Consider the following 23,936-nt stretch of genomic DNA (forward strand, 5'->3'; position numbering starts at 1 on the left):
ACCCAACCAACACGCTCTTCAAACACACTCCGGTGGATATAGGTACTGTATATTCCTCCTATCGGCATGGTAACAACAAAATGTTCTCCCTGTTTTCTACTTCTAAAGTTTGTCATTCTTTATCTCTCATGTGGAAACTTCAGACGGAACCACTCACTGGGAGGCGTCGGAAACCTTTTAGGGGGTTTTGGGAGAATTTAATTGGGTGAAAGAGGCGGACGGCATTAGAGCGCCGTACATGTACACACATGTATACATATACACACGAATACCTGCAAGGCTCTGCTGGCTCACCTCGCATTTACATTAGTCTGTCGTAAGACGGTGGTAAATATTATAGTCCTTAATGTCAAGAATCAATAGACCTGATCCTGATAGTTACAGGATCAGGTTTATTCTCGCGCGTATATTTAAAGAGTCAATTTATACTTCAGATAAAAATGGAGGAAAATGATACCGATGGGATCTGTGTGTGTGTGTGTGTGTGTGTGTAAACACTAAATGTTCGTTATACTGCTCTAGATAAATAGATGAGACAGAAATAACTTTCTTTTATTGATCAATAATAATCATCCGCTGGCATCATCGTGTTTCCCGTTTCTTCGATCAGGAAGGGCAGCAGCAGAATCCGCTCCACTCGGGTTCAAACCGTGTTGCCCGTTGGCTGATGCCATTTCTCTTTCCTGAACAGAACCTTGTCAAACTTTAAAACTGCTGGCGTTCAGGTGATCAGATGATCTGGTGATCAGACGATCCGGCTGGATGAGAGGCTGAATGCCGGTCGGATAATCTTGCCCATGTGACTCCGTCTGTCTTATCCTCTTACCTCCGTTCACCACTCGTCCTTGGGCGTCTGCCCGTCTGCTGGCGGCTCAGTCTGGCAGCGGGGGCACCATGGCGGCGGCTCCCGGGCAGAAAGTGGTGCTGATCACCGGCTGCTCCTCCGGTATCGGCCTGAGGATGGCTGTGATGCTGGCCAAGGACGAGCAGAGGCGTTATCACGGTAGGCGCGCCGTCCCGGATCCGTTACCTGCGTGTGAACGAGCGAGAAGAGGAAGCACGGTCCAGTAGCAATACAGTTAGTTAGAAATAAGAGACCAAGCCCACTGACTCTCACTCTAACCCATCGAATACTGATTGAATACATTAAAAAACAGAACCACTTATTTTTAAATGAATTGGTTTAAGACTGTCTGATCTATTTGTTTGAGGTTTTATAAGTTACGGTGCAAATGTTTCCCCTGAAGCCCGACAAAAATACAGAACTGAACCTTCAAGAAAGCTGCTCAAATCTTATTCCTAAAAAAATAAAAATCATCTTTATTTTGCATCAAAGTTAAGTATTAGGAAAAGTATTGGTCGTTTTGGAAAATATAAATGTATTAGTTTTGACTATCAATTGTTTTCTACTCCACCTTGACATTAAGCCATTCAGTTTTTATATTATATATATATTATATTATATTTCTTTATATTTCAGAATGCAAGACATAAATGCATGCGACTCAAGCGGGTTGTTGTGACAGGAAACAGGAAACAACAAAAATACATTTAAAAATACACGGTTCAGTCAGTGTTTCATTTCCGCGAATGACCCAACTTAACCTTTATTCGCTCTCACATACACACGGAACAACAACTGAAGCCCGACTACGGCCTGGCTTAGGCTAATCGATGCCGCACTGAGCTCCATTGTGGCTGACGAGCTGCTGAGGGCTATTCCTGGAAGGGGCAGGTGGTGCAAGCGTCACCGAGAGACTCTAATGCTGATGCAGAAACTGACAAGAGTCTATATTAGAGCTACTTAGGACCCTCTTTACTACGATGACTATCTTTAGACTTATCCACTGTTGTTATATCGGTCCGTTACTGGCAGTGTGAATTGAGGAACAAATTAAATAGGAGGATTCAGGACGGGAAAATGTGAAAAACCTTATTTGTTCTTTTCCCTTGTTTGAACCTGCATTCAGCCAGAACCAATGAACTCCTTCTGACTCTCCAGATGGTATCAATGTCTCTCTGTGTGCTTATTTGCCCCCGGGCAGGTCGACTCAAATCACACATCTATTGCCTTATTCGCGGCAGCAAACATGAAGGCTTAGAACCTTGAGAAGCAGGTAGGAAGGGGAGTGTCAGAAAATCACACTTGGATGCAGCCCATGGAAAATCAAAGCGCATAATTATAAGACAGCTACTGGCAAACAGCAGCAATGAAAAGTGCGAATCCAACACGCAAAACAAAATGGCATGAGGGAGACGTTTTCATTTGATTTATCTGATTGAAGAGGTGGAGGCGCATCACTGAGCTAATCGGAACGCCTTTAGCTTTGAAGGTAGACACAGAATACATGAAAAGTCACAAGGATTGTACATTAAATCGCGTATGGGGGCGTGTCTAAGCGGGGCTTTTCATGGGAATCCCTCCACTAGTCAGTCGGCCTCATCCAAAGGGCAGCAGGAATGTCAGAATAATTTCCAAGCCCAGTCTGAACCACCAGCAAGGATACGGGTCTTTAGTCCACAGCAACATATCTGAGAACAAGAGAACCAATTGTTGACCCTGCTGCTTCCAATTCATTTTCTCCCTCTCACTGTAGTCATAGCAACAATGCGCGATCTGAAACGTAAGGATAAGCTGGTGGAAGCCGCCGGGGATGCATATGGAAAGACTCTTTCTCTGGCGGTGCTGGACGTCTGCGGAGACGAGTCGGTCAAACGGTGCCTTGACGGCATCAAGGATCGACACGTGGACGTGCTCAGTGGGTGTCCGACCTCCTCTCAGTGAATCGTGCGTTGCTTGTGCCGCCCTAACGCGATGCCGGCTCCTCTTGAATAGTCAATAACGCAGGCATCGGCCTCGTGGGCCCGGTGGAAAGCATCCCCATCGAGGAGATGAAGAAAGTGTTTGAGACCAACTTCTTCGGCGTGATCCGCATGATCAAGGAGGTGATGCCTGACATGAAGAGGAGGAACGGAGGACACATCATCGTGGTCAGCAGCGTGATGGGACTGCAAGGTTAGCCGGCGATTGTGTGACGAGAGGCGGGGCGTGGTCGGGACGCTTCTGCCCGGCGTTCTCTGAATGTTAGAGTGGGTCTAGGAGTTAAATCTGTTAAAGGGTTCAGGTCTTAAATGAAACAGCCGCTGTGTTCCCGTAGGCGTGGTGTTTAATGATGTGTACGCAGCTTCCAAGTTTGCGATGGAGGGCTTCTGCGAGAGTTTGGCCGTGCAGCTCCTGAAGTTTAACGTCACGTGAGTGCGTCTGATCGACTCCCCTCCCTCGTAGAAAGAGTCTGATCGGCTGCAAAGGGTGATTCCTGACATTAGTTTCTTCTGTTGTACATTTACACCGAATTAAATAGTCCGTAAAACATTACAGGAGGTCGTCACCTTCGATCTTTTTTTTACATGAATGTTGAAGGGTTCAAACAGCATTTTAAATCCTTTATTTAAATGCTACGGGGATGAATGGGGTCTTTTCCCCTCACGTCATTCTGCGTCCCTCTTCACAGACTGTCGCTGATTGAGCCCGGCCCAGTTCACACAGAGTTCGAGGCGAAGATGATTGAGGACGTGAAGGAGAAGGAGTACCCCGGAGCAGATCCTGATACTTTGCATTACTTCAAGAACGTCTACCTTCCTTCTTCTGTTGACATCTTCGAGACCTTTGGACAAACGGCCGATGACATCGCCAGGGTAAGATCACGGCCTCTGACTCCGCCTATATTCCTAAGCAACATGCTCATCCTGTCGCTCTCTGCAGTGTACCAAGAAAGTGATTGAAGCGAGCAGCCCACGTTTCCGTAATCTGACCAACCCCTTGTACACGCCCATTGTCGCGCTGAAATACGCCGACGAAACCGGGGGCCTGTCTGTCCGCGCTTTCTACCACATGCTCTTCAACCTGGGTCCCCTGATGCACGTCAGCGTCACCGCCCTGAAGTATCTCACCTGCGGATGTCTGAGGAGCAGGACGGTTTCACCCAACTAGAAGGTCGCTGTATTTGTTGTATACGCACAAGTACACAAAAAATATCATGCTTCCCCAGATTAGGGAAAACAAATGCATCTCATCAACAGTGTTTAAGAGTACATAGACGGTCCTGTTCTCTCGTAGCTTGTACATGCACACATTTAATACGAGATTTGCTAGTGCCAAATAAATTGGAATTATATGATGGAATGTAATTCATCAATCCAGACTGATTCATATTTCTGGTTTATTTCTCATTGGTTCTGAAAGATAGTCCTACAAATACTGTCTAAGTACACGTTTACAGCAATGTACTGCAGCAGATATACAAACATTAAAATTTGTCATATATAACATATTGTCTTGATTGATTCCTTTCACAAAGTCACAGTTGAAAGCGGAAGTCCGACAGGGGGGCTGGACCAAATTAAATTAGGGAAAATGTTGAGAATTATGCTTTACTGCCTATTAGTACAAGAAAAGTACACTGCATGTATTTGGTTAAATTGCCTGTCTTTGTTTCAAATACATAACAAAAGTAAAAAGTCTAGTACTGAAAGTGGTTTAGTACAGCCATGTGTTAAAAAACAGACACCTTCTGAAAAGGTTATTTACGCCTGTGGAAAACGGTTCTGTTTGTGAATAAATATATTTTGGTACAATGTAAAAACGTCAAACGAAAGAATCTTCTCTTATCTTTTAATTAAACGTAGGACATTTACATCATATAGAAAGAATAAAATATTGGAATTATAGTTTGTTATTTCACTACTTTTTCTTACTAAATATTTTTGCTATATAAGGAAACTTTGGCTGTTGCCACAAATTTGAGAAACAAGGAGGGAGAAATAGAAAACTAGTTAATTGGGTTGGATTCTAGTGGGTTATTTAGTTTATACGAGCTCAATGTTCATTTTATCTTGACGAGATAAGCGGCGAACTAACAAAAACAATCCCGCATGCTTGCTACTCTAGGTATTTATAGAAATATACAGTTAAACAATGTATTTTTCAAAGGTATTTCGATTTAAGGAGAAAGAAAAAATGCTCCTTTTACCTGTTGCGTCGATCGAGTCATCTGGTGTCGACTGCTCTCGCCTGGGACTTGCGGGAAATTAGAACTAAATCGATACACGCAAGATCGATCGCTAAAAATCAACAACGTTGACGTAAGTAAGTCTGCCAAAGATGTAAGTTACAGAGCACTTTAGTCATTTTAACGGGTTAAAATAGAAGTGTTTGTTTTGTTATTAACTCGCAACGTTAATGTCTATCCCGGGCAAAGATAGCATTTGATAGCATTTGAAGCTACAAGGCGCTACACCGACCGCACCGCACGTCTTGCTAGCTAGCTAGCTGGTGGAGCGCCCGGGATGGAGAGTGACGCGGGGGACGCCCTCCACTGCGAGGAGCGTCTGAGGACCACGCTGCACTGCGACGACAAGGAGAAGCTTCGCAGGAAGTTGACTCTGCTGCAGAAGGAGTACCTACGGACAGTCCAGAGGCTACAGGTGCGGCTCACGACGGTGTTTTATTTCTATCAGGTCTGTCTCTGACCTGCAGGTTCGTCTCTTACAGCGTGCTGAGCGCTCAGAAGCCGTGCAGAAAAACCACCAGGATCAGAGAGACCCAGCGGGGGCATCGAACCCGAGCCCCAAGGATGCTTCACCTGCACCGCCGACCACCGACGGGACAGCGTCAGGTATACCTACAGGTGAGTCTATCCCAACATCTGAAAACATTAACGCCGTCACTGCTCTGAGAAGTGATTTTCTGTCTTTCACCAGCTGCTGCAGTTTCTGAGAACAGCAGGACGCCCCAGGTGATCAGATCCTCGCTCCCCTCTGATGGTCCCCAAACGGAACGTCCCTGCTGCGATGCCGCCAAAGATCTCAGACCCGGTCCTGCCCTGCGCCTCAGGTCTCGGCGCAGCCGTCTGCGCTTGGAAAGGAGGTGTAGCGAGGCTGGCGTGGACGTCGGTGAAGAAGGACGGGAGCCGAGTGGAGGACGAATGGAGACTGACCTCAAAACAGAGGTTGTCGGTAGAAGTGAAGATCAGTCGTCTGATACAGAATCAGAATCTCCCTCTCTGCTGCTTTCACATTGGAACGCTTCTAAGACAGGAGAGACGGAGGGAAACGGGAAACAAGGAGGACAAGAACAAAGAGAAAAAGATGCAGAGGTGAGATCTGGAGCCGAGTCGGCCTCTCCGCTGCTCACACGTGAGACGGAGGAGAAGGAACATAAAGACATTCAAACCGGGAGTGAGGTAAGGGGAGCTGGGCTCCCGGAATCCCGTACTCTAGTGGAGGGACTACTTTTCCCAGCGGAGTACTACGTCCGAACCACGAGACGCATGACATCGTCACGGAGCCAGCCCGGCACGCAGACCGCCATCCTGTCCCAGCTGGACGTGGGACGACATCGCAGGAGCCGAGGCCGCGGACCGACGGGCCGCACGCTCTCTCCGTCGGATGGACGCTCGGCTTGTCGGATGGACGCGGACGCTTGTGCTTCGCCCACCATCGCCACTGCGCCTCCATCGAGAGGCAGGAAGAGGAGGCGAAGCAGGAGGAGACCGCAGACGTCACGACTCGCCCTCAGTTTGGACGGCGAGGCCCGGCCCGCCTCCGCCCGCAGCACGCCGACGCCGCCGTCCTCTGGCGGGACCCCAGCCGCGTCCCGCTCTGCCGCCGGACGGCCGGTCTATTCCGTCTTCCTGAACGGAAACGGCAGAACGAGCAGATCTTCACAGACAAGTAAGGACCCCGATGTGTTATTAATAGTTAATAGTTAAACCGCTGAACATTCGTAAATGAGGAAGCACATCAAAGGACCGCGTTTCTTTCCTTTCATCCCACAGGTGCCGACACCTGCCAGTCCCTCCTCCTGCCCTCCTCTCCGTCTGCGCACGCTGCTCTTCTTCCTCCCTCCGCTCTGTCCCTCGGCCAACTCGTGAAAAACCTGATGACCTTTGACCTCCTCCAAGACTTCCATCTTCCCGATGATCAGTTTGCCTCTTTGAAGCTGCACAAGCTCCGCCAGGTCGCCGTGGAAACAGGGGTTGAGCTTTTTGCGTCGCCGTCTTACAACACGCGGCGCAGCGCCCGGCGCTACGAGGCTCTCCGCGGCGACGGCGAGGCGGTCGCGCCGCTTCCGCTCCCGCTCAGCCTCACGCCCGCGACCTCGCGTTCGTCCGATCCCGCTGAAGGACGGCGGGATGCGTCGGACGCCCAGAACGCGATCGCAGAACGCCATCCTGCAGGTGAATCAGCGAGCGAGTCTACCGGCGAGCGGCAGACGGATCCCGTTCCCCCACGGCGTCGGGCCTCAGCGTCCGTGTCGCAGGTCCATGATGGCGCTAAAGAGACAAGTCCCGTCAGCCCGTCCTGTCCTCGCCAGATCCACGTCTCATGCATGACCAAACGGGGATCCGTTGAGCAGCCTCGCAGCGTCTCTGCTGACGGACCTGAAGACAAGGAGGACGTGACCGTCAGCCGGTCGGAAGGACAGACGCCACCGGTCCGTCCTCCGGAGGACGTGACCGTCAGCCGGTCGGAAGGACAGACGCCACCGGCCCGTCCTCCGGAGGACGTGACCGTCAGTCGGTCGGAAGGACAGACGCCACCGGTCCGTCCTCCGGAGGACGTGACCGTCAGTCGGTCGGAAGGACAGACGCCACCGGTCCGTCCTCCGGAGGACGAGACGTCTGCGAGCCACCAAAGCGAAGACGAAGCTGCCGCTGGGCGGGGACGCGATGAGCGTGTCGGTCCAGGAGAGTCTCCGGTTCAGAGTCACGAAGCGAGTCCTCCGTCCAAAGAGTTAACGGGAGACGCCACGAGTCCCCCCCCGCTGCACAGACCCGGGTCCCAGCTGCTGCTCAGCCCTCCTTCCTCCTCTGCCCTCGATTCCCACCCAAATCTACCAACGCTGGGCGTCACCCCCCTCCCCGAACCTGCTGCCCTCCCCCCGACAGCCTCTCCCTCTGCCCCAGCGCTCATTCTGCCTCCCCCTTTTAGCCCGTCCAGCCAGGCCCGGTCCCCTCCAGCTCTGTCTCCCTGTCCGTCCCTCACTCCCCTCCCCCCCAGCCCCCCCGCTGCTCACACCCAGGCCTTGTCGGGGCGGGTCGACCCCCCGGCGCTCCCGACGACCCCCGGGGTCGAGTCACAGGACGGACACGCGAGACGCGCAGCCACACTAACGGTTAGCCCGGTCATCGGTTCGTGATCCACTTCACCGTGCGACAGCCTCAGGAACTGAACCGAGTGTGTGTCTGTGTGTGTCCGTGTGTGTCTGTGTGTGTCCGTGTGTGTCTGTGTGTGTCTGTGTGTGTCTGTGTGTGTCTGTGTGTGTTCAGGCCCCCGCGGGGGGGCGTCTGGTGGACGTTTGCTGTCTTCCCGCGTCCTCGGGAGGTTTCTACGTCGCAGCAGCTGGAAAATGGGCGGTTTGTCTCTGGAGCCCGACCGCAGCGTCTGATTGGAGCTTGACGCACACCTGGACCTTCAATAAGGTGAGCATGTGGGCGTGTGTTACCTTTCAAAATAAAACTTCCTGTCCAGGTGTTATTATTTGTTTGGTTGTCACCAATAAAGCTGTACATGATGAAACGATGGAGATGACTCGGTCGTCGTCTGTCGATGCTACACGAGCGCCGCTGGACGACGTGACGCTATAAGTTGGTAATCATTTTAATGATTTGTTTCCAGCCTGTGATCAACGTGTTTCCGGTTCCGGACGCCTCCGGGCTGATGTGTGTGACGCTGGGTCAGTTAGAAATCACCGAAGTGAGGTGAACGCGGCACATCGACGCACGCTCCGCTGCTTTTTTTACATTTTATTTTATTGCTGTACGTTTTTAGTGTTTCAGCGTTTCAGAAATGAACCCGTGTTTTTGTCTGTTTGGACAGGCTGCTGTCCTGCGCCGGCCTCCTTCAGCTGCTTTTCTACGAGGGGCTTGTCCAGGCTGTCGTGGGAATGCCCAAATCCAGAGTGGTGGCCTCCTTCCACGCGGCGTCTGGCTCCGCCCTGCAGGTGTCCACGCTGTCGGACGGCGGCAGGTAAGGCAGAGCTGCCGTTGAATTCTAGCGTTTCTCATCGCACAGGAAGTCTCAGGCTTTCGTCCCCCCGTCTTCTAGCACGCTGAACTCCCGGCCCCTCGTGTCCCCCGGCGTTTGCGTCGGGGCTCTCGCTCCAGTGGACGGACTTCCGGATGCTCTGATCGGCACGGACGACGGCGGACGCCTCTTTGTTTGGTGTGAACCGCTGCCCCCCTTTACGTTACCGTGTTCGTGTTTTCCTGACCCAATAAGATCTGTCGTTTCGCCACCCTCCTAAAAAGGAACCTAAGGACCGGGCATCTGCTGCGAAGGCTGACGTTTGGAGACGGCGTATCGCACGCCGCCTGCCTCAGCGGCTACTCCTACTGCGTGAGTCTGCTGGCTGCGCGGGCGCCGTCGTCCCGCCGTCGTCCCGCCGTTGTCCCGCTCCAACACGCTGTTCTTCTGTCCACAGGGAGTGCTGTTCGTCCTGCTGCAGCATCAGTTCCTCTGCTCCCTGGGGGACGAGGAAACCCAGGACACGGAAAAAGAGTCCGTCTTTTTGGAGGAGGGAAGGGAGGGAAGAAAACAGACTGCGCCGCTTTCATTGGTCGCAATTAACCCGCTGAATGGGAAATCCACCCCGGCGTCTCGGCTGTATCCGCCCACGTCCTGGTCCGGCAGGTAAGGTGACGTCTGGGGGCCGGGGGGGGGTCGTCTGTCACGTAACCCGGACTCAGACCCGCCTCTGCTCCACAGGCTGTGTGAAGCCGACGTCAGCAGCCGCAGCGTGGTGGGCCTGAGCCAGAGCGGCTGCGTCTGCGTGTGGGAGCTCGGGGGCCGGGGGGCCTCCTGGACGGTGGGGGCTCCTGAGAGCGAAGGCTGGCAGCTGGCGCGGTGGGGGGGGGGAGGCACGCTGCTGATGGGACACCACAACGGAGACGTCACTTTACACCGACTTCACCGTTAAAGACGGGATCGCTTCAAACGAGTGGAAACAGAAATATGGAGCATTTTAAAAGAGATTTCAGTCGAGAGACGCCTTTTAAAGTTTTATTCATTTAAGAGCTTCAGACTGACTAAACCGGAACAACGAAGACCTTTCTGTCGCTGACTGAACCGGCGCGTTAAACGTGTCCCTCCAGCCTTTGTCTCATTTCAGACACTGAACCCGCTTATCTTTGTTCAGACATTCTAGTTCAGGAGACGGCTTGAATCCGTAAAAGCGTTTTATCACGGCTGCTGCTTCCTCACTGTTTAGTTGAATGTGTTTGTAATTCCTACATTGAAAGAGAAATAAAATTCTGGTGATTGACATTTCGTCTGCTTATAATGCTTGGAAAAGTCAGACCAACCTCGACCAGTAGGTGGCGATAATAAACACGAAGACGTTTGTTTAAGATGGTCTTTATTTAAATGAGTAATGTCCTCTTCACAACGTTCCACTGTATCTACAACTTTGTACATGTTGTTTAAAATGAAACATCTAAAAACAAAGCGTGTGGAGAGAACAAGCGCTCCTCCGCATCCACACGTCAGGCCTCAACTCACGGCTCAAGACGAATGTTACAGAAGCAGAGGAAATGCAGGCACATTTAAACCGGGGGTGAATCCGAGCCGCTTCTCCTCTTGGACTCGGACTGATCACCTCGCCCGGCGTCCCCGTCCCGCCCGGCTCAGACGACTTCGTCAGGAGCACGTCTGTCAAGAGTAAGCTTGATTTATAAAAAAAAAAAAAAGCTGAAGATAGAGATTTCTCTTCACAACAGGAACAGAAACCAGTGGCTACGCGGGGAAGTAAATGACGAGCTACGAGTCGAAGCCTCCGAGACGGCACGGGAACGTGGGATGTGCTCCGGTGGACAGGGAGAGGTGACCAGCGATTAAAGACGCAGTGATTGGAGACGCTCTTCTATTTGTCCAGCATCTTCTCCACCATCAGCTTGGCGTATCGGAGGCGGCTGGCCAGCTCCTTGGTGCAGCCGAACTCCTCCAGCAGGGACAGCTTGTAGGTACGGAACTCTCGCTTCTCGTCGATGTAGGTCACCGCGGCCATCAGCGGGCAGAGGATCAGCTTGGTGTGGTCCTAGCAGCGGGACGGACGACGCAGGCTCAGGATTCATGGACAGGGCAGAGCATCATCAGGAGGGGGGGGGGGGGTTCCTACCTGGAAGAAATTGATCTGGACGATGCCGTTGGTGAGGTGCAGGACGATGGCGCTCTTGGTCCTGAACCAGTGGGAGAGGTACGGCAGCCGGGCGAGCTCGTCTCCCTCCCGCCGCGCGATGTTAGCGCCCGCCTTCAGCAGATGCTCGCTCATGTAATTACGGAAATATTTCAGCAGCGTTATCTTTAAAAATAAAAGGGGGAGAAGAACATGCAATCAATTAAGATCGTCATTCGTGGGTGGAAGACGTAGACGTCGAGCTCCACGCCGACCTTCTTGTTGAGAGTCGACGGGTAGGAGCGCACGTTGAGGTACGACTCAGCCGCCGTCTTGTTGATGTACTGCAGACTGTCCCCGTCGGCGTACATGATCAGGCGGGTGTAATCGTTGAACAGCACGCCCACGCTGTTGTCACAGAGCTGGTAGCCTGGAAGACACCGTAAGTCTGTCCTCTGATTGGACGAACTGCAGCACTTCCTGTTTGTACTCCGACGCGTCTTTGCGGGACACGCAGCGCCGAGATAAAGGCGTCTGTCTTCGAGCCGCCGTTACGACCATCAGCCAAACCTTGTGCTTAACGACGGTTTAAACCCGACTGGGACGTGGACTCTCACCTAATCCGTATTTGTCGGAGTAGTCGACCCACTTGCTGATCCAGAAGATGGGGATACACGCCGGATCCTCGGCCTCTTCTGAAAACAACAGACTGTGTCTTCCAGCGGGACAGCAAAGAGACGGACGCTGGAACAGGACGCCTCCGGCGGCGAGGAGCCGGACTCACCTTGGCAGATGACGGCCTTCTCGGAGGGCTTCGCCGCGATGACGCTGTTGAGCTGCTGCATCAGGTCCTTCAGGTGGGTTTCTGCCGGTTCCACCTCCCTGTACGGACCACAAGGAGGCGTTACAACTCAGTCATTTAATGCTCGATCAGAAGAGAGCTGAACCGAGACTTCACCTCTGCGCGGGCTCGTCCTTCGCATCCAGCTGCTCCGTCCCTTCTGGAAAGAGGAAGAAACCCAAAATTAACACTTCCTGGGCGCCAAAAAGATGCAGACACAGCCCCCCCCCCCCCCCCCCCCCCGGGTGAACTTCCGGTCGAGGCGTTACCCTTGTTGTCAATAGCAGCCAGCGGGCGTCTCTGGTGAAGCTCCGCGGACGCCGAGGGGCCCATGGAGAACCTCGGCGGCACGGTGAGGCAAGTCGTGGGCAGACGCGAGGGGACGTAGCCAGACGTCAAGAACTCGTCCGCCTGCAGCTCGCCGATGGTGGGCCTTTGGGCGGGGTCGGCGTGCAGCATCCGCTTGATGAGGGAGGCCGCGGCCGGGTTGACGTGCTGCAGGGACGGGCGGACATTCAAGCGACGCCACGGGGGGGGGGGAAGAGAAGACGACTGCGTGCTACACTCGTCCAGCTCACCCAGGGGACGGTGTAGTTGTTCTTCTTGATGCGGTTGTAGGTCTCCTTCAGGCAGGAGGTCTCAAACGGGGGCTTCCCCACCAGCAACGTGTACCTAAGGGAGGAGAGGCAGCGTTCAGCAGCCAGCCGGGCCGGTTCCGGCGGCGAGGGCGAGGGCGAGGGCTCGGACTCACAATATGCAGCCGAGCGACCAGACGTCCACCTCGTAGCTGTGGCCCTTCTTACAGAGCACCTCGGGGGCGATGTAGTTGGGCGTTCCACACAACGTCTTCTTTCTCTCGCCGTCAAACTCGATCTTCGTGGCCAAACCAAAGTCCCCTGAGAGAAGAGAATTAGCTCGTCCTACGCGAACGTCCCAGGACACGTGAATTTATCAGATGGTTTGTGTTTCCGTCCGTTAAAGGGGGGGCCCGGGTACGACCGGAGACCCGAAACGGAACCGTTTGTAACTACCTATCTTGAGCTCCATGTCGTCGTTGAGGAAGATGTTTCCCAGTTTCAGGTCTCTGTGGATGACCCTGTTCTTGTGCAGGTACTGGACCCCCTTCAGCATTTGGGTCATGTAGTAGCGAGCCTCGGGTTCAGTCACGGCCTTACGCCGCTTGTGCAGCTCCAGCAAGGACTGAAACAGAAATTAAAATAGAATTTAAACCCTGCAACAGAGTGATTTAAAAACCCCAAAAAAGTTAGTGGATGGACTGGAGAGCGATTCCAAACATCTGGATGTGATCAGGGTCGCACCAAAGAGGAATAAGGTCGACAACAACGTTTCTGTTTTTCTAGAATAGCAGATTTGACGTTAAATATTTAGGTCATTTTATTGAGACACCTAAAAAACTGAACTCGGCTCTTCTTGTAATTTCACCCCCCCCCCCCCCCCCAGCAGGACTGGCTAAAGATGTCGGCCTCGCACTCACCCTCCTCCTGCAGATTTCCAGGACGACGAAGACGAAGTCGTCGTCCTCGAAGAAGCCGTGGAAGCCGACGATGTTCTGGTGCTCCAGGCTCTGGTGAATGGAGATCTCAGAGGTCATCTTCTCTCTCTGGTGCTGCTTCAGGATCAGCGACTTGGGGACGATTTTCCCGGCGAACACTTGCTTCGTCTCCACATCCGTGATCTCGTAGCATTTGGCGAAACCACCTTTCCCGAGGAATCTTCCTCTCGCGTATATTTTCGAAGTGCGTTTGTCAACCAGAACATCCGGAATCTCTTTGAGAGGAGCCGACTTCGGGTCGACGTGTGCCGACGGGTTTGTCGGTTTCGCAATGCCTGCACTCATTTTGAATCAAATTAATCTTCCGTGACTTTAAGATCAACCTTTAAAACGCCTCGGCGGCCGTGCGTAACGAGGGCCCAACTATCGCTAACCCTACCTTAACCGACCTCAGATTAGCCGTCCAAGCTAGCTTGTATCCATACACCTGTGGGAAAACCCTAAACTAACGCGAACAATATTTGAAGTTTTCACTAAACGATAAAACGATCCCAAAACATCAAACGCAGACATGAATCGACTCCCCAATAGCCTCCCTCGTTAGCCGCAGCGCTGCCCCGTCCTGCCTTTAGACAACAGCGTCAGATACAAGTTTAAAATACTGCCCCGGTCGTTAAGACGCTCTCTGATTGGTCGCTGCCATTTGAATTCTAAGGCAGGGCCACGATGCATTGTGGGAAGGTTAGCGCAAATATAGCCAATCACTGGGCGAGATTGTCTCACTTGTGCGATATGATTGGTTGAATGATTGTTACCGTCGATTCCGTTCATAAAATAGGGGTTTTCGGGAAATGTGGTCAAAAAAGGGATTTAAACACATGACATTAGTTTAGGAGAACGATGTGACATTGTGCAAATAAATACATCCTAATATCGTTGTATATCCACTATGCAATGACAATAAAGGCTTTCTAGTCTAAAGGATTGCTCTTAATATCCACTTTGTGTATCAATAGATGCTAATAATGGTAGCAAATGCTGCTTTTTTTATTTGAGATTATATATGGTCTTTTGCGTTTTTGAAGGACAGTTTGATAAAAGGAGAAATATCTTTTGTCGTTATACTGTATTTCAGCCTAAAACGCATAGTATTTAATACAATTTTATCAAGAATGAAGTGTATATTCATAAAGTTTGACACGATACAGACAAGGATCAATTGAAAGGTTTTATTTCCTTAGGATACAAAATATTGTCCTGCACACAAAAAAGTGGGGAAAAAATATATAGAATAGCATTAAAGCAGCGCAGATCCTTAAACGACACCGAACATTGCAGTCGGAAGTTTCAGGGACCAGCTGCAGCGTGCGCCATTACGCGCAATGTTCTAGGACAGAACGCAGCTGTTGGCCTTCTTCAGAGGTGGTCGTTTCTTGACCGGGTCTGGGCATCGTGTCCCTGCGGCGCACCCCCGCGGGGCTCCGCCGGTGCGGCCGCGGTGCGGCAGGTCCACCTGTTGAAGCAGCGCCCCAAACACTCCGATCGCGTTTCCGCCGCTGCGCGCCGACGCCTCCACGAAGTTGGTGTCCCACTCGCCCTCCACCGTCGCCATGACGTCAGCCGCCAACAACACGCGACCCTCGCTCTCGGTCAGGTCTGCCTTGCTGCCGACGACGGTGATCGGCGCGCACCTGCAGCCCCGCAGCTCCAAGATCTCTGCGCGCAGCCGCCGCACCTCCTCCAGGGACTCGGGGTCGTCCACCGCGTACACCAGGGCGAACGCGTCGCTGTGTCGGATGGAGAGCTGTCGCATGGCCGGGAAGGAGTAACTACCACTCGTGTCCAAGATCTCCAGACGCATCTTCCCAGACCCCGCGAAGTCGCACTCCAGCGCGTGAAGCTCCTCCACGGTGCGCGTGTATTTGTGCTCGAAGCGGTCGTGGAGGAAACGGTGGATGAGCGCGGTCTTACCGACCCCGGCTGCACCGAGAAATGCCAGCCGGACGGTGTTCGGCCGTCCTGACAGAGACATGCCGGGCAGAAGCCTCTCAGGTGCGGCGTGTGGCAGCAGCAGCTCCGGGCTCCTCGTTAAGCCTTTATAGGCTGATGGTCGACCCTCTCAGCCAATCAGCGCCCTCCTTCTCATCTGCCTCTCTCCGGAGGATGAAGAGCAAAAGCAGGTCAAGTTCAGAAAGTGTGTTCGGGAACGTTTAACAGCAACAAACTCAACGCTGGTGTTGGATCGACGCATTCTGCCCAGAAGCATTTTGTTTCCAGGCCTGCGTCCTCCAGCCTATTTCTATTTATTGTCTTTGGTAAAAGTTTATCCTATATTTGCACATTATTTCCTGTTGCAACTCTGACAACATTCAAATAAAATGCAAAAATATAACAATCAATCAACAGAATACCCTGCAAACGTGTAGCTATAGATGACAGAGCATGTCAAAATGGACTTGACCCTTGACCTTTAGTGATTCTACAGGTGGTTGCAGAGAACAGCTCGATGCGTTTTTCTCTCCGTCTTTCTCTCGGGACGCAGAGCTAAAATCTGCCTTTCTGTCTAACCCTAACCCTGACGCTCTCGCTGGGCAAACAGATAACGTGCTCGTTTGTTAATGCGTGCGTGCATTTGTGTGTGTGCTTTAGTTTGTTCTATATGCCTTATCGCTAACCTTCAAGAAGGTCAGTACTGCCTGTTAAATTCAAGAGGGCAAATAAGATATGAGCGAAAAAAAGAAAGAGCAGTCTGGCCAAGAACGAATCTGACGCAGCTGCTGCAGCAGCGTTTTCACTGGACGCACGCTGTCCGGCATCCCGTGTCCCAAACACATGGACCGATTCCCTTCTGGGCATGAATTGCAGATTTTGCAACCTCCTTGTTAAGAACCCTCCTGTAATTTCCCATAGGTGGCCGCACAAGAGAAGTGTCAGGAGCGTTAACGGACTAAGTGTAGGTCTAAATCATCCACCGTCTAACCAGATGGGAGTTCTAATCATTCCATTCCAGCGTGCATCGCTGTGAGGAGAAACAGAATCCACATTGCCGTCTTTAAATCTGTCCTTCACTTTGCCCACACTAGATGGCAACAGCAGACCTAAAAGGACATGACATGTAGAAATGTGTTATAACCTAAAGATAAAGGGGATGCAGTTTACTCATCATGTATATGCTAATATATGGAATTGGAGTATTATTGTATTGGCGTGGAAGCGGAATTAGCCGAAGCTCCAGTTCCGGTTAGGCTGCATCACGTCTGCAGCTCATCTCCAGGTTTTTATTTAAAAGGTCTGAATTCAGTCAGTGCCGGAGAAACTGCATCTGCGTTTACCACAAGGATTATTAAGATCCGTCTATTACAAGGCAAAAAAAGATCCTCCTCAAGCTCTTCTCTGCTCCTGTTACCGTGGCAACACGCAGAGATCCTGCAGCGGAGAACGGAGGATGCTTTTTTGAGCTGTTACCGCCTGCTTGTATCTAAACGCACGTCAATCTGGATTACGGCATTCAGATCGCTTTCAAAAATGTATGACCATCTTCAGATTTTATATTATCAAGATCCATCTAGTAGCTTTTGCGCAAGACAAAGGCTATCAAAAATAGAACCTCCTGGGGGGGGGGGGTAATGAATAAAGAAGAAGGAGGTGCACTGAGTTTAGCGAACATTTTATTTGGCTTCTCGTTCAGTTCAGACGTACGAAGACGAATAAAAGAGAAAGACGCCGCTGGGCTCTGGAAGGCACAGCAACAGATGACAAGTCACCGACTCCATCTTTGTGTTCACGGCATCAGCAGCAGCCGCCGGACGCCGACGCTTCACAACGGGCCTGTGCTCTCGTTCGTCCATGTTAATATTGTGCAGCTTTTGTGTCACGGTTCGAATCCATCTGCGCGTTTGTATGGATTTGTGCTCATTTGCATGTGTCGTCTGCGCCACGCCCTCTTTTCCGGAACCGATCGTTCTCAGGCAAACCTTTTGAGATGCATTACGCTTGAATACAGATTTTCGTCTGCCTGAGAAAGGAACGCTGGCGCAGTAGGTAGCACAGAGGCAACGATCTGCCAGCCTCGACAGTCTTATCCACACGGAAACGTTACGATGATCAGAAACATTCAGTGACGAATGAAGCCTTATTTACAGCGGAGGCATGGGATCCAGTCCCGCCCCTTCATCGGGCGAGTGATGTGCTTTCCAGTTTAAACGAGATCGGGGGATGGAAGCGGTGAAATCGGGCCCGCAGAACATTTAGCAACAGACTAGGCGTGTTCAGCTCGACCACGGCAGCCAGGTAGACGTAAGAACCGCCCTCCTCTCGACACCTGGCAGGCACGGCTTGTGTAAATAACAATAATGTGTAATTACACTGTTATACATTCATTACACAACAACCCCCCCCCCCCCTCCCCTCCCCGTAAAAAGCCCAGTAACAACAGACACCGATACGAAATGAAACGGTGCTTCCAAATGATCAGCATCAATCTCTAACACACATCCGTCCGGACATATGCACAACAACACACACACACACACACACACACACACGTGCACAAATTAAACACTGCAGTATCTAGTATTTTGAAGCATTGTGTCAGACATTGTTGTCTAGCTGTGCTTTCTCAGTATTCCCACAAGGTGGCGCTGTCCAGGGAGCCGGCAGTGGCCTTCAGCCCCCCAGCGTGGTCTCCTTTGAGGTACTTCCCTTCCAGAGTGCTAATGGCCATCTTGTTGAGGTCACAGAACTCAAAGAGGAACCGGACCGGGGTGGCGCTGCTGCACGCCACCGTCGAGTCGTCCCCAACGCTCCAGTACTTCCCCTGGGAGTCTGGAGAAGCACACACACACACAACTCCTGAATCCCGACTCACGCCGCCTGCGTGTCAGCCGCGCCTTCAAAGGCTTAGCTGCAGTCCAAACGGCAGGTTGGGAAAACGATTCCTTACCCTTGAGGGAGTAAGCGCCATCGCGGAATTCCAACTGGAAGACATCGTACGAAGCTCGGTTGGAGTCCAGGGTCGCCGCGCCAGCTTTGCGAGCGCCGATGAAGCCGTGCTCGCCACGGAACACGATGATTGGACGGTTGATCAGTTTCATCAGGAAGTGCTCAGCCTCCCCTGTAGAGACGGATCGATTAAAGTTATCTGGACTCAGGGAGGAAGGCGAGTTGGATTCTCGGTGCCATCGCTGACCTGCGTTGTCGACCGTAGCCGCTAGCTGCCCGTTCTTCTTGGCCACCACGTATTTGCCGTTAGAGGCACGCGCACGCACGCGACCGCCACTCCACTCCAGCTCGAAGAGAGTGTGAGCTGACCTGTGACAGAGGAACTCAATGACCGGCCTGTGGGTCAGGCCGGGGGGGGGGGGGGATCTGAACCAATGACTGTAACTTGTGTCTCCAAATCTAACCAAATAGCAGGTGTTATTCCCAGGATTCCTCTGGTGACTTATTCCTATTCCCTAACCAATTCCATTCATGTGTGTGTGTGTGTGTGTGTGTGTGTGTGTGTGTGCGTGCGTGCGTGCGTGCGTGTACTTGGTAGAGGCAGTGCACTGCAGGCCTCCGCTCGCTGTCAGAGTCCAGTATTTTCCAGCAGAGGTTCTGAAGGCACACTTCCTTTCCTCGCGGCTCATCTCCACCTGGAAGACTTCCTGGTCCCCTTCCTCACTCTGATTGGCCGATAGGTCCATACCTGTAGAAAGGTCTGCAGTCAGTTTCCACGTGGCCTCTGGTCATTCACCTCTTCTACAGTTTCATTGAATGAGTCCACTGGAAGGGACCGAATGTCCTGAGCTCTGAAGGCGTGGCTGCATTTAAAGGCCGAAAAGACACTGTCCAATGAGACAGACATTATCCTACTTGTCCCACGGTCCATCTCTCCTGAGGAATGCCACACACACACACACACACATGCAAAATCCGCTTCTGTGAGGTTATGATCAGTTCCATGTGCACGCTGGGAGGGAGACCGCGCGATGACAAGACAAAGAGAATTCATGTGGCACAAAGTTCCACCGACAGAGACACGTCTGTCTCGTGGACGGTTGTCTCTCCCTGTCCTCGTTCATCACTTTGGTCTCCTCCTTTCTCTGTCTGTTCTCAATCTGCTCTGAGACAAAGAATGATGGTGAAGCTGCAGCGCGACGCGAACCCTGAACCAGCAGCCGCAAAGCGAGGGTAGAATTACCGCAGAAAAATGTGGAGCCAGGGGGGGGGGGGGGGGGGGGGGGGGGGTAATGGGAAACACATGGTGGGAGGAAAAAGAGGCACAAAGGTCTCACATTCTGTTGTGAGGCATCTTAAACACGCACACGCACACGCACACGCACACGCACACAGCGCCTATGTATGGGACGATGTGATTGGTCCGTCGCGCTGCAGAGCCTCACCTTGCCTGGTGGAGACGTTCCTCTCGTTACCTGCGGTCAGCACCACCTGCGCGTGGCTGCGCTCCAGGCCGAACAGTTCGTCCTTCCCGACCCGGGTGGCTTTCCCCGCCTTCAGAACGCCGGCCGGCCCGACGGGCGCCAGGTACCGGCCGTCGCAGTCCCGGATCGCCACCTTCCCGGAGCGGAACTCCAGCATGTAGCCGGTGTCCTTGTCCGTGGCCGTGGACAGGCTGCCGTCATTGCGCAGGAAACGGTTGTCGGACGTCTCCAGGTGGTACCGCCGGTCCCGGTACACCAGCGTGACGAGCGAGTCGACCCCCCAGGGAATGTCCCGGTTCACCGACACCTCCTGCCGCTCCCCTCGGACGCTCAGGTGGGCGAAGCGTTTGCGCGCAAAGCTGTAGAGGACGACCTGCGGGTGCACGGCCAGGTGCACGCTCCATTGCTCGGTGGGCGCGGCGGTTTGCGCGAAGCAGGTGATCCGGTCGTCGCTGCCGCCCAGGTACCGGCCGTGGGGCTCGGACTGCAGAGACCACCGCCCGTCCTCCTGCGCGGCGATGACGAAGCGGCAGTCCCGGCCGCGCGTCTCGCTGTCCGCGGTCACGTTGCCGTCTTTGTCCGTGGCGAGGTAGCGGCCCAGGTGGGAGAGGATGAACGCGGCGCTGCCGTCCTGGCCGCTCTGCTCCAGGGTCCAGGTCTGCTTCTTCTTCAGGCTGCCGGCCGACGCGTTGACCTTGAAGCCGAAGGTCTCCGCCGTCAGATACTTCCCTGCGCTGTTGATGAGCCCCAGAGGGATCTGGAGCAGGTCGCCGTCCGCGCCATCTGAAGACATGTTGCCGCGCGTAAAGGGGAGGAAGGAGACGCTGCTCTGGTTTGGGAGAAGAAGGGGTGAGTGTGCGTGTCTGAGAGAGAGGAGGAGAGAGGAGGAGGAGGAGGAGCTGCTCTGATTGGGAGAAGAAGGGGTGAGTGTGCGGGTGTCTGCAGAGAGGAGGAGGAGGAGGAGGAGGAGGAGGAGGAGCTGCTCTGGGTTGGGAGAAGAAGGGGTGAGTGTGCGGGTGTCTGACAGAGAGAGGAGGAGGAGGAGGAGGAGGAGAGAGGGGGAGCTGCTCTGTGATGACTGATGATGAGGAGCGTCCCCCGACTGCAAATCCGACTCCAGCAGCACACGCCCCAGATACAGGGAGAGGAGCGGGGGGGGGGGGGGGGGGGAGGGGGGGGGGTCAGTGGGTTTACTGGATGGACGCATCAGCCACACAACAACACTCTAATATTCCCCACATTCAGCACAAACGACTCCTTCAGTACGAAAACCTCCTTAAACGTGTCCCTGAGAGGAGAACAGGTTTGTTCCATCAAGGATCAGGAAGTCCTGGAAGAAAAAAACGTCTCCACATGTGAAGACGATGAAGATCCCAAGTGGACCCCAGAGTCCACCGAGGTTTCAGAAGAAGTCCTGGGTTATTCTAGCGGTCTGGAGAAGGTGATTTCTAGAAAGCAAACCAGGAGTATTCTGAAACTGGAATATATACATGTGGAATAGTCTAAGATTCCTAAACCGTTCGGATCTGAATCAGGTTAGCAGCATCGTAGCATCTTTGAGATGCTGGTCGGCTCATTTCGAGACAAACAGCATCGTTCCTTCACATGATTACGTTCCACGTTCCGCCCCCACTAATTACGATCTGCTCTGCATCAGCTCTGCATGGATGGAGTTATTCACCGCCCGACAGAGCAGCGTTTGTCTCCAGCGCTGCGCTGGCATGAAGGAGATGACGTTCTGCAGCTGAAGGACACTTTCCACGGATTCCACGTGCAGGATTTGATATTCAGCATTTTAGTTTATTATTTCTGCCTCATTGTCTGCATCTGGGCGTGTAATAAAAATGTTCTGGAAGACATTTAGGGCGTGGGTTTCCGTTGGAAGCAGCAGTTGTTTCCTGGCTTTGTGATTCCTTGGCTGCTCTGGACTGGCCTGTCCCCTCTGTCCCTCTGTCCCTCTGTCCACATCCTCTGGCCCCGTTACACCCACCTCTGTCCCCTCTGTCCCTCTGTCCACGTCCTCTGGGCCCCTTTACACCCACCTCTGCATCCATATCCTGCACAGCGCTGCTGGGTGTGGATTTTCAAGTCAATTACAGAGTCATGTTGCTCCCCTGTTGCAGAGCTATTAATGGGAACTGATGACCCTTATATATAAGGGAAATGTACACAAAAGAAAATACTTTGAATTACAGGATAGTGCTGGTGATTTTTAGTATTTTATATTTACATGTATTTATATTTGCTTCAATACAATCGTGTTTTCAAAATATATAGTTTTATATTTTAAACTAACCTTATGCTGATTTGTTGTTCTTCTACCTTTCGTTTCGCTCACCTCCTTCTTCAACGCTATTGGAGGCAATTACTTACGGCCCTCCTCTCAGCGCCTCTCGACCAATGGGAAAGGGAGAGAGGCGGAGGGAGCGAAGTGAGCATTTTAGTTCCGCGAAGCCGCGTAGCGTAATGGACGCATCCGTTTTACCTTTTCAAAATAATAATATTAATGCATAACGTAGGGTTTAAAAAAAATAGCTTAGATGTTTGACCACTTAAACTTTATTTTTATAAAATGAGCATTGATATTCATACACGCGGTACAAACACACGGCTCCCGATACGAAAATTCTATCGTTTACGCTGCTTATGCTATTATTTTGAAGGTAGATGAGATAGCTTTTGGCTCTGACTTCCTGTTTAGTTATTTTAACACATTTGCCTTGTTGCTAGACGACGCAATCTGCAACAATCGCTTGAGAAGGTCCAGCTGCATGTCGAGAAAGCATCAGTTTAACGAGTTCGACAAGCTAGGCCGGGCAGCATCTCTTACGAGGAGAGTACGCAGTAGAGAATCGGATTCGTAGCTTTGCTAGCATCTATTTTGTTGCCTATTTACTACTAGCTGAACGGGCAGCCTGTGAAATGTACCCTCTGTGACCGGAAGCGATGAAAGGGTTACACGCAAGTTTTCTAACTTGACTGAATACTTTCCCCACCAAGATGTCTAGTCCAACTGTGAAGATGTCTCAGGAGGCGAGCGACGAAGACTGCGAGGAGCTGGTGAGTCCTGAGCTTGGGTTAAAGCTAGATTATTAGTTAAACCCAAATCAGTGAAGACTCCGTCGTTCAGATGTTTGTCAGAGCGATCACATCCTTGTTTGTCTCCTCATCGGCCTTCTTCTCCATCCCTCACTGGCGTCTCTGTCCAAACAAGGTCGAGGACGGCTTTTCTTTCTCTGGTGATTTTTTGGAAAAGGTAAACAAATCATTTCATCACTGCTATTTATTTATCTATTTTTAGTTCATTGAAAATTAGTTCTCCTTTTCAATAACGACCCTGGACCTAAGTTGCATGTTTTTTTGGGTGGATGGAGGAAGCCGGAGAACCCGGAGAGAACCCGCGGAGACACGGGGAGAACGTGCAAACTCCTCACAGAAATCACAGAAATCTTTTGGATGGCCCAATATTTGAATACCTTTACTCTGCTCTAACATCTTATATTTTCTCCACCAGAGATCAAAAGGGAAGAACTCTCCCAGCAAGTCTCCTTCAATAAGTAAGTAAGATTTTATTTTCCCAGGTGTTGTAAAATCTCCGAATCCCATGCGTGTTTCTATCTGATGTGTGTGCGTGCCGGGCAGGGTCTCCATACCTCTCCAGCATGAACGTGAATCCCAGAAGAGTGACGGTGGCGGCTTGGAAGCTGCCGAGGTCCTCCCCGGGGGACACCCCGGGGGACGCCCGGGGGGACGCGCCCGGCGAGGGCGGGCTGGCTCATCTCCGGTCCCTCAGCAACGGCCACGGTAAGTTCACAGAAAGGTGTCGCTGTCCGACAGGGACGATGGGAGGAGTGGCCTCAGAAGCTCAGATGTTAAATGGGAAGAGCGATCAGAGCCTATCAGAAGCCTGCTGATGAGAAGTAGCCGATGGAAGGTGCGTTTGGTCTTTAGGTGCACCCCAGACGCTGAGATCAGAGTGCGGTC

At 52.2% G+C, this 23,936-nt stretch overlaps 6 protein-coding genes across 6 annotated transcripts in view; 3 read left to right on the forward strand and 3 right to left on the reverse strand.

The window, feature by feature from the left end:
• Positions 1–894: 894 nt before the first annotated feature.
• On the forward strand, positions 895–3,991 carry LOC137906855 (retinol dehydrogenase 8-like). Its single transcript, XM_068751148.1, has 6 exons — positions 895–1,003; positions 2,598–2,759; positions 2,837–3,016; positions 3,159–3,252; positions 3,513–3,696; positions 3,764–3,991. Exons 1-6 carry the CDS (start codon positions 895–897, stop codon positions 3,989–3,991), a joined length of 957 nt encoding a protein of 318 aa, XP_068607249.1.
• A 1,355-nt stretch (positions 3,992–5,346) lies between these two features.
• Positions 5,347–10,288, forward strand: palb2 (partner and localizer of BRCA2). Its single transcript, XM_068751069.1, has 11 exons — positions 5,347–5,484; positions 5,552–5,722; positions 5,778–6,732; positions 6,837–8,176; positions 8,331–8,483; positions 8,680–8,762; positions 8,881–9,030; positions 9,109–9,225; positions 9,312–9,399; positions 9,485–9,693; positions 9,769–10,288. The coding sequence occupies exons 1-11, from the start codon at positions 5,347–5,349 to the stop codon at positions 9,977–9,979; spliced, it is 3,615 nt and encodes a 1,204-aa protein (XP_068607170.1). The 3' UTR covers positions 9,980–10,288.
• A 187-nt stretch (positions 10,289–10,475) lies between these two features.
• plk1 (polo-like kinase 1 (Drosophila)) lies at positions 10,476–13,872 on the reverse strand. Its single transcript, XM_068751109.1, has 11 exons — positions 13,510–13,872; positions 13,046–13,214; positions 12,766–12,910; positions 12,593–12,686; positions 12,284–12,509; positions 12,132–12,174; positions 11,958–12,055; positions 11,791–11,868; positions 11,449–11,603; positions 11,177–11,359; positions 10,476–11,095 (listed from the first exon to the last, which is right to left on the reverse strand). The coding sequence occupies exons 1-11, from the start codon at positions 13,870–13,872 to the stop codon at positions 10,922–10,924; spliced, it is 1,728 nt and encodes a 575-aa protein (XP_068607210.1). The 3' UTR covers positions 10,476–10,921.
• Positions 13,873–14,914: 1,042 nt separating this feature from the next.
• rasd3 (RASD family member 3) lies at positions 14,915–15,559 on the reverse strand. The gene is given in 3 exon segments (XM_068751361.1): positions 14,915–14,966; positions 14,968–15,020; positions 15,023–15,559. Coding segments are annotated over 3 exon segments (642 nt in total).
• A 2,586-nt stretch (positions 15,560–18,145) lies between these two features.
• LOC137906920 (fascin-like) lies at positions 18,146–20,745 on the reverse strand. The gene is made up of 5 exons (XM_068751218.1): positions 19,914–20,745; positions 19,060–19,216; positions 18,716–18,837; positions 18,470–18,640; positions 18,146–18,351 (listed from the first exon to the last, which is right to left on the reverse strand). The coding sequence occupies exons 1-5, from the start codon at positions 20,743–20,745 to the stop codon at positions 18,146–18,148; spliced, it is 1,488 nt and encodes a 495-aa protein (XP_068607319.1).
• Positions 20,746–22,952: 2,207 nt separating this feature from the next.
• Positions 22,953–23,936, forward strand: part of LOC137906782 (protein tweety homolog 3-like) — a 9,335-nt gene continuing 8,351 nt past the window's right edge. Inside the window, 3 exon segments of the mRNA XM_068751070.1 lie at positions 22,953–23,012; positions 23,467–23,509; positions 23,595–23,756. Of these exon segments, the coding sequence (XP_068607171.1) occupies positions 22,953–23,012; positions 23,467–23,509; positions 23,595–23,756 (265 nt within the window).

Source organism: Brachionichthys hirsutus, chromosome 17, assembly GCF_040956055.1.
Source record: "Brachionichthys hirsutus isolate HB-005 chromosome 17, CSIRO-AGI_Bhir_v1, whole genome shotgun sequence".
Taxonomy (NCBI): domain Eukaryota; kingdom Metazoa; phylum Chordata; class Actinopteri; order Lophiiformes; family Brachionichthyidae; genus Brachionichthys; species Brachionichthys hirsutus.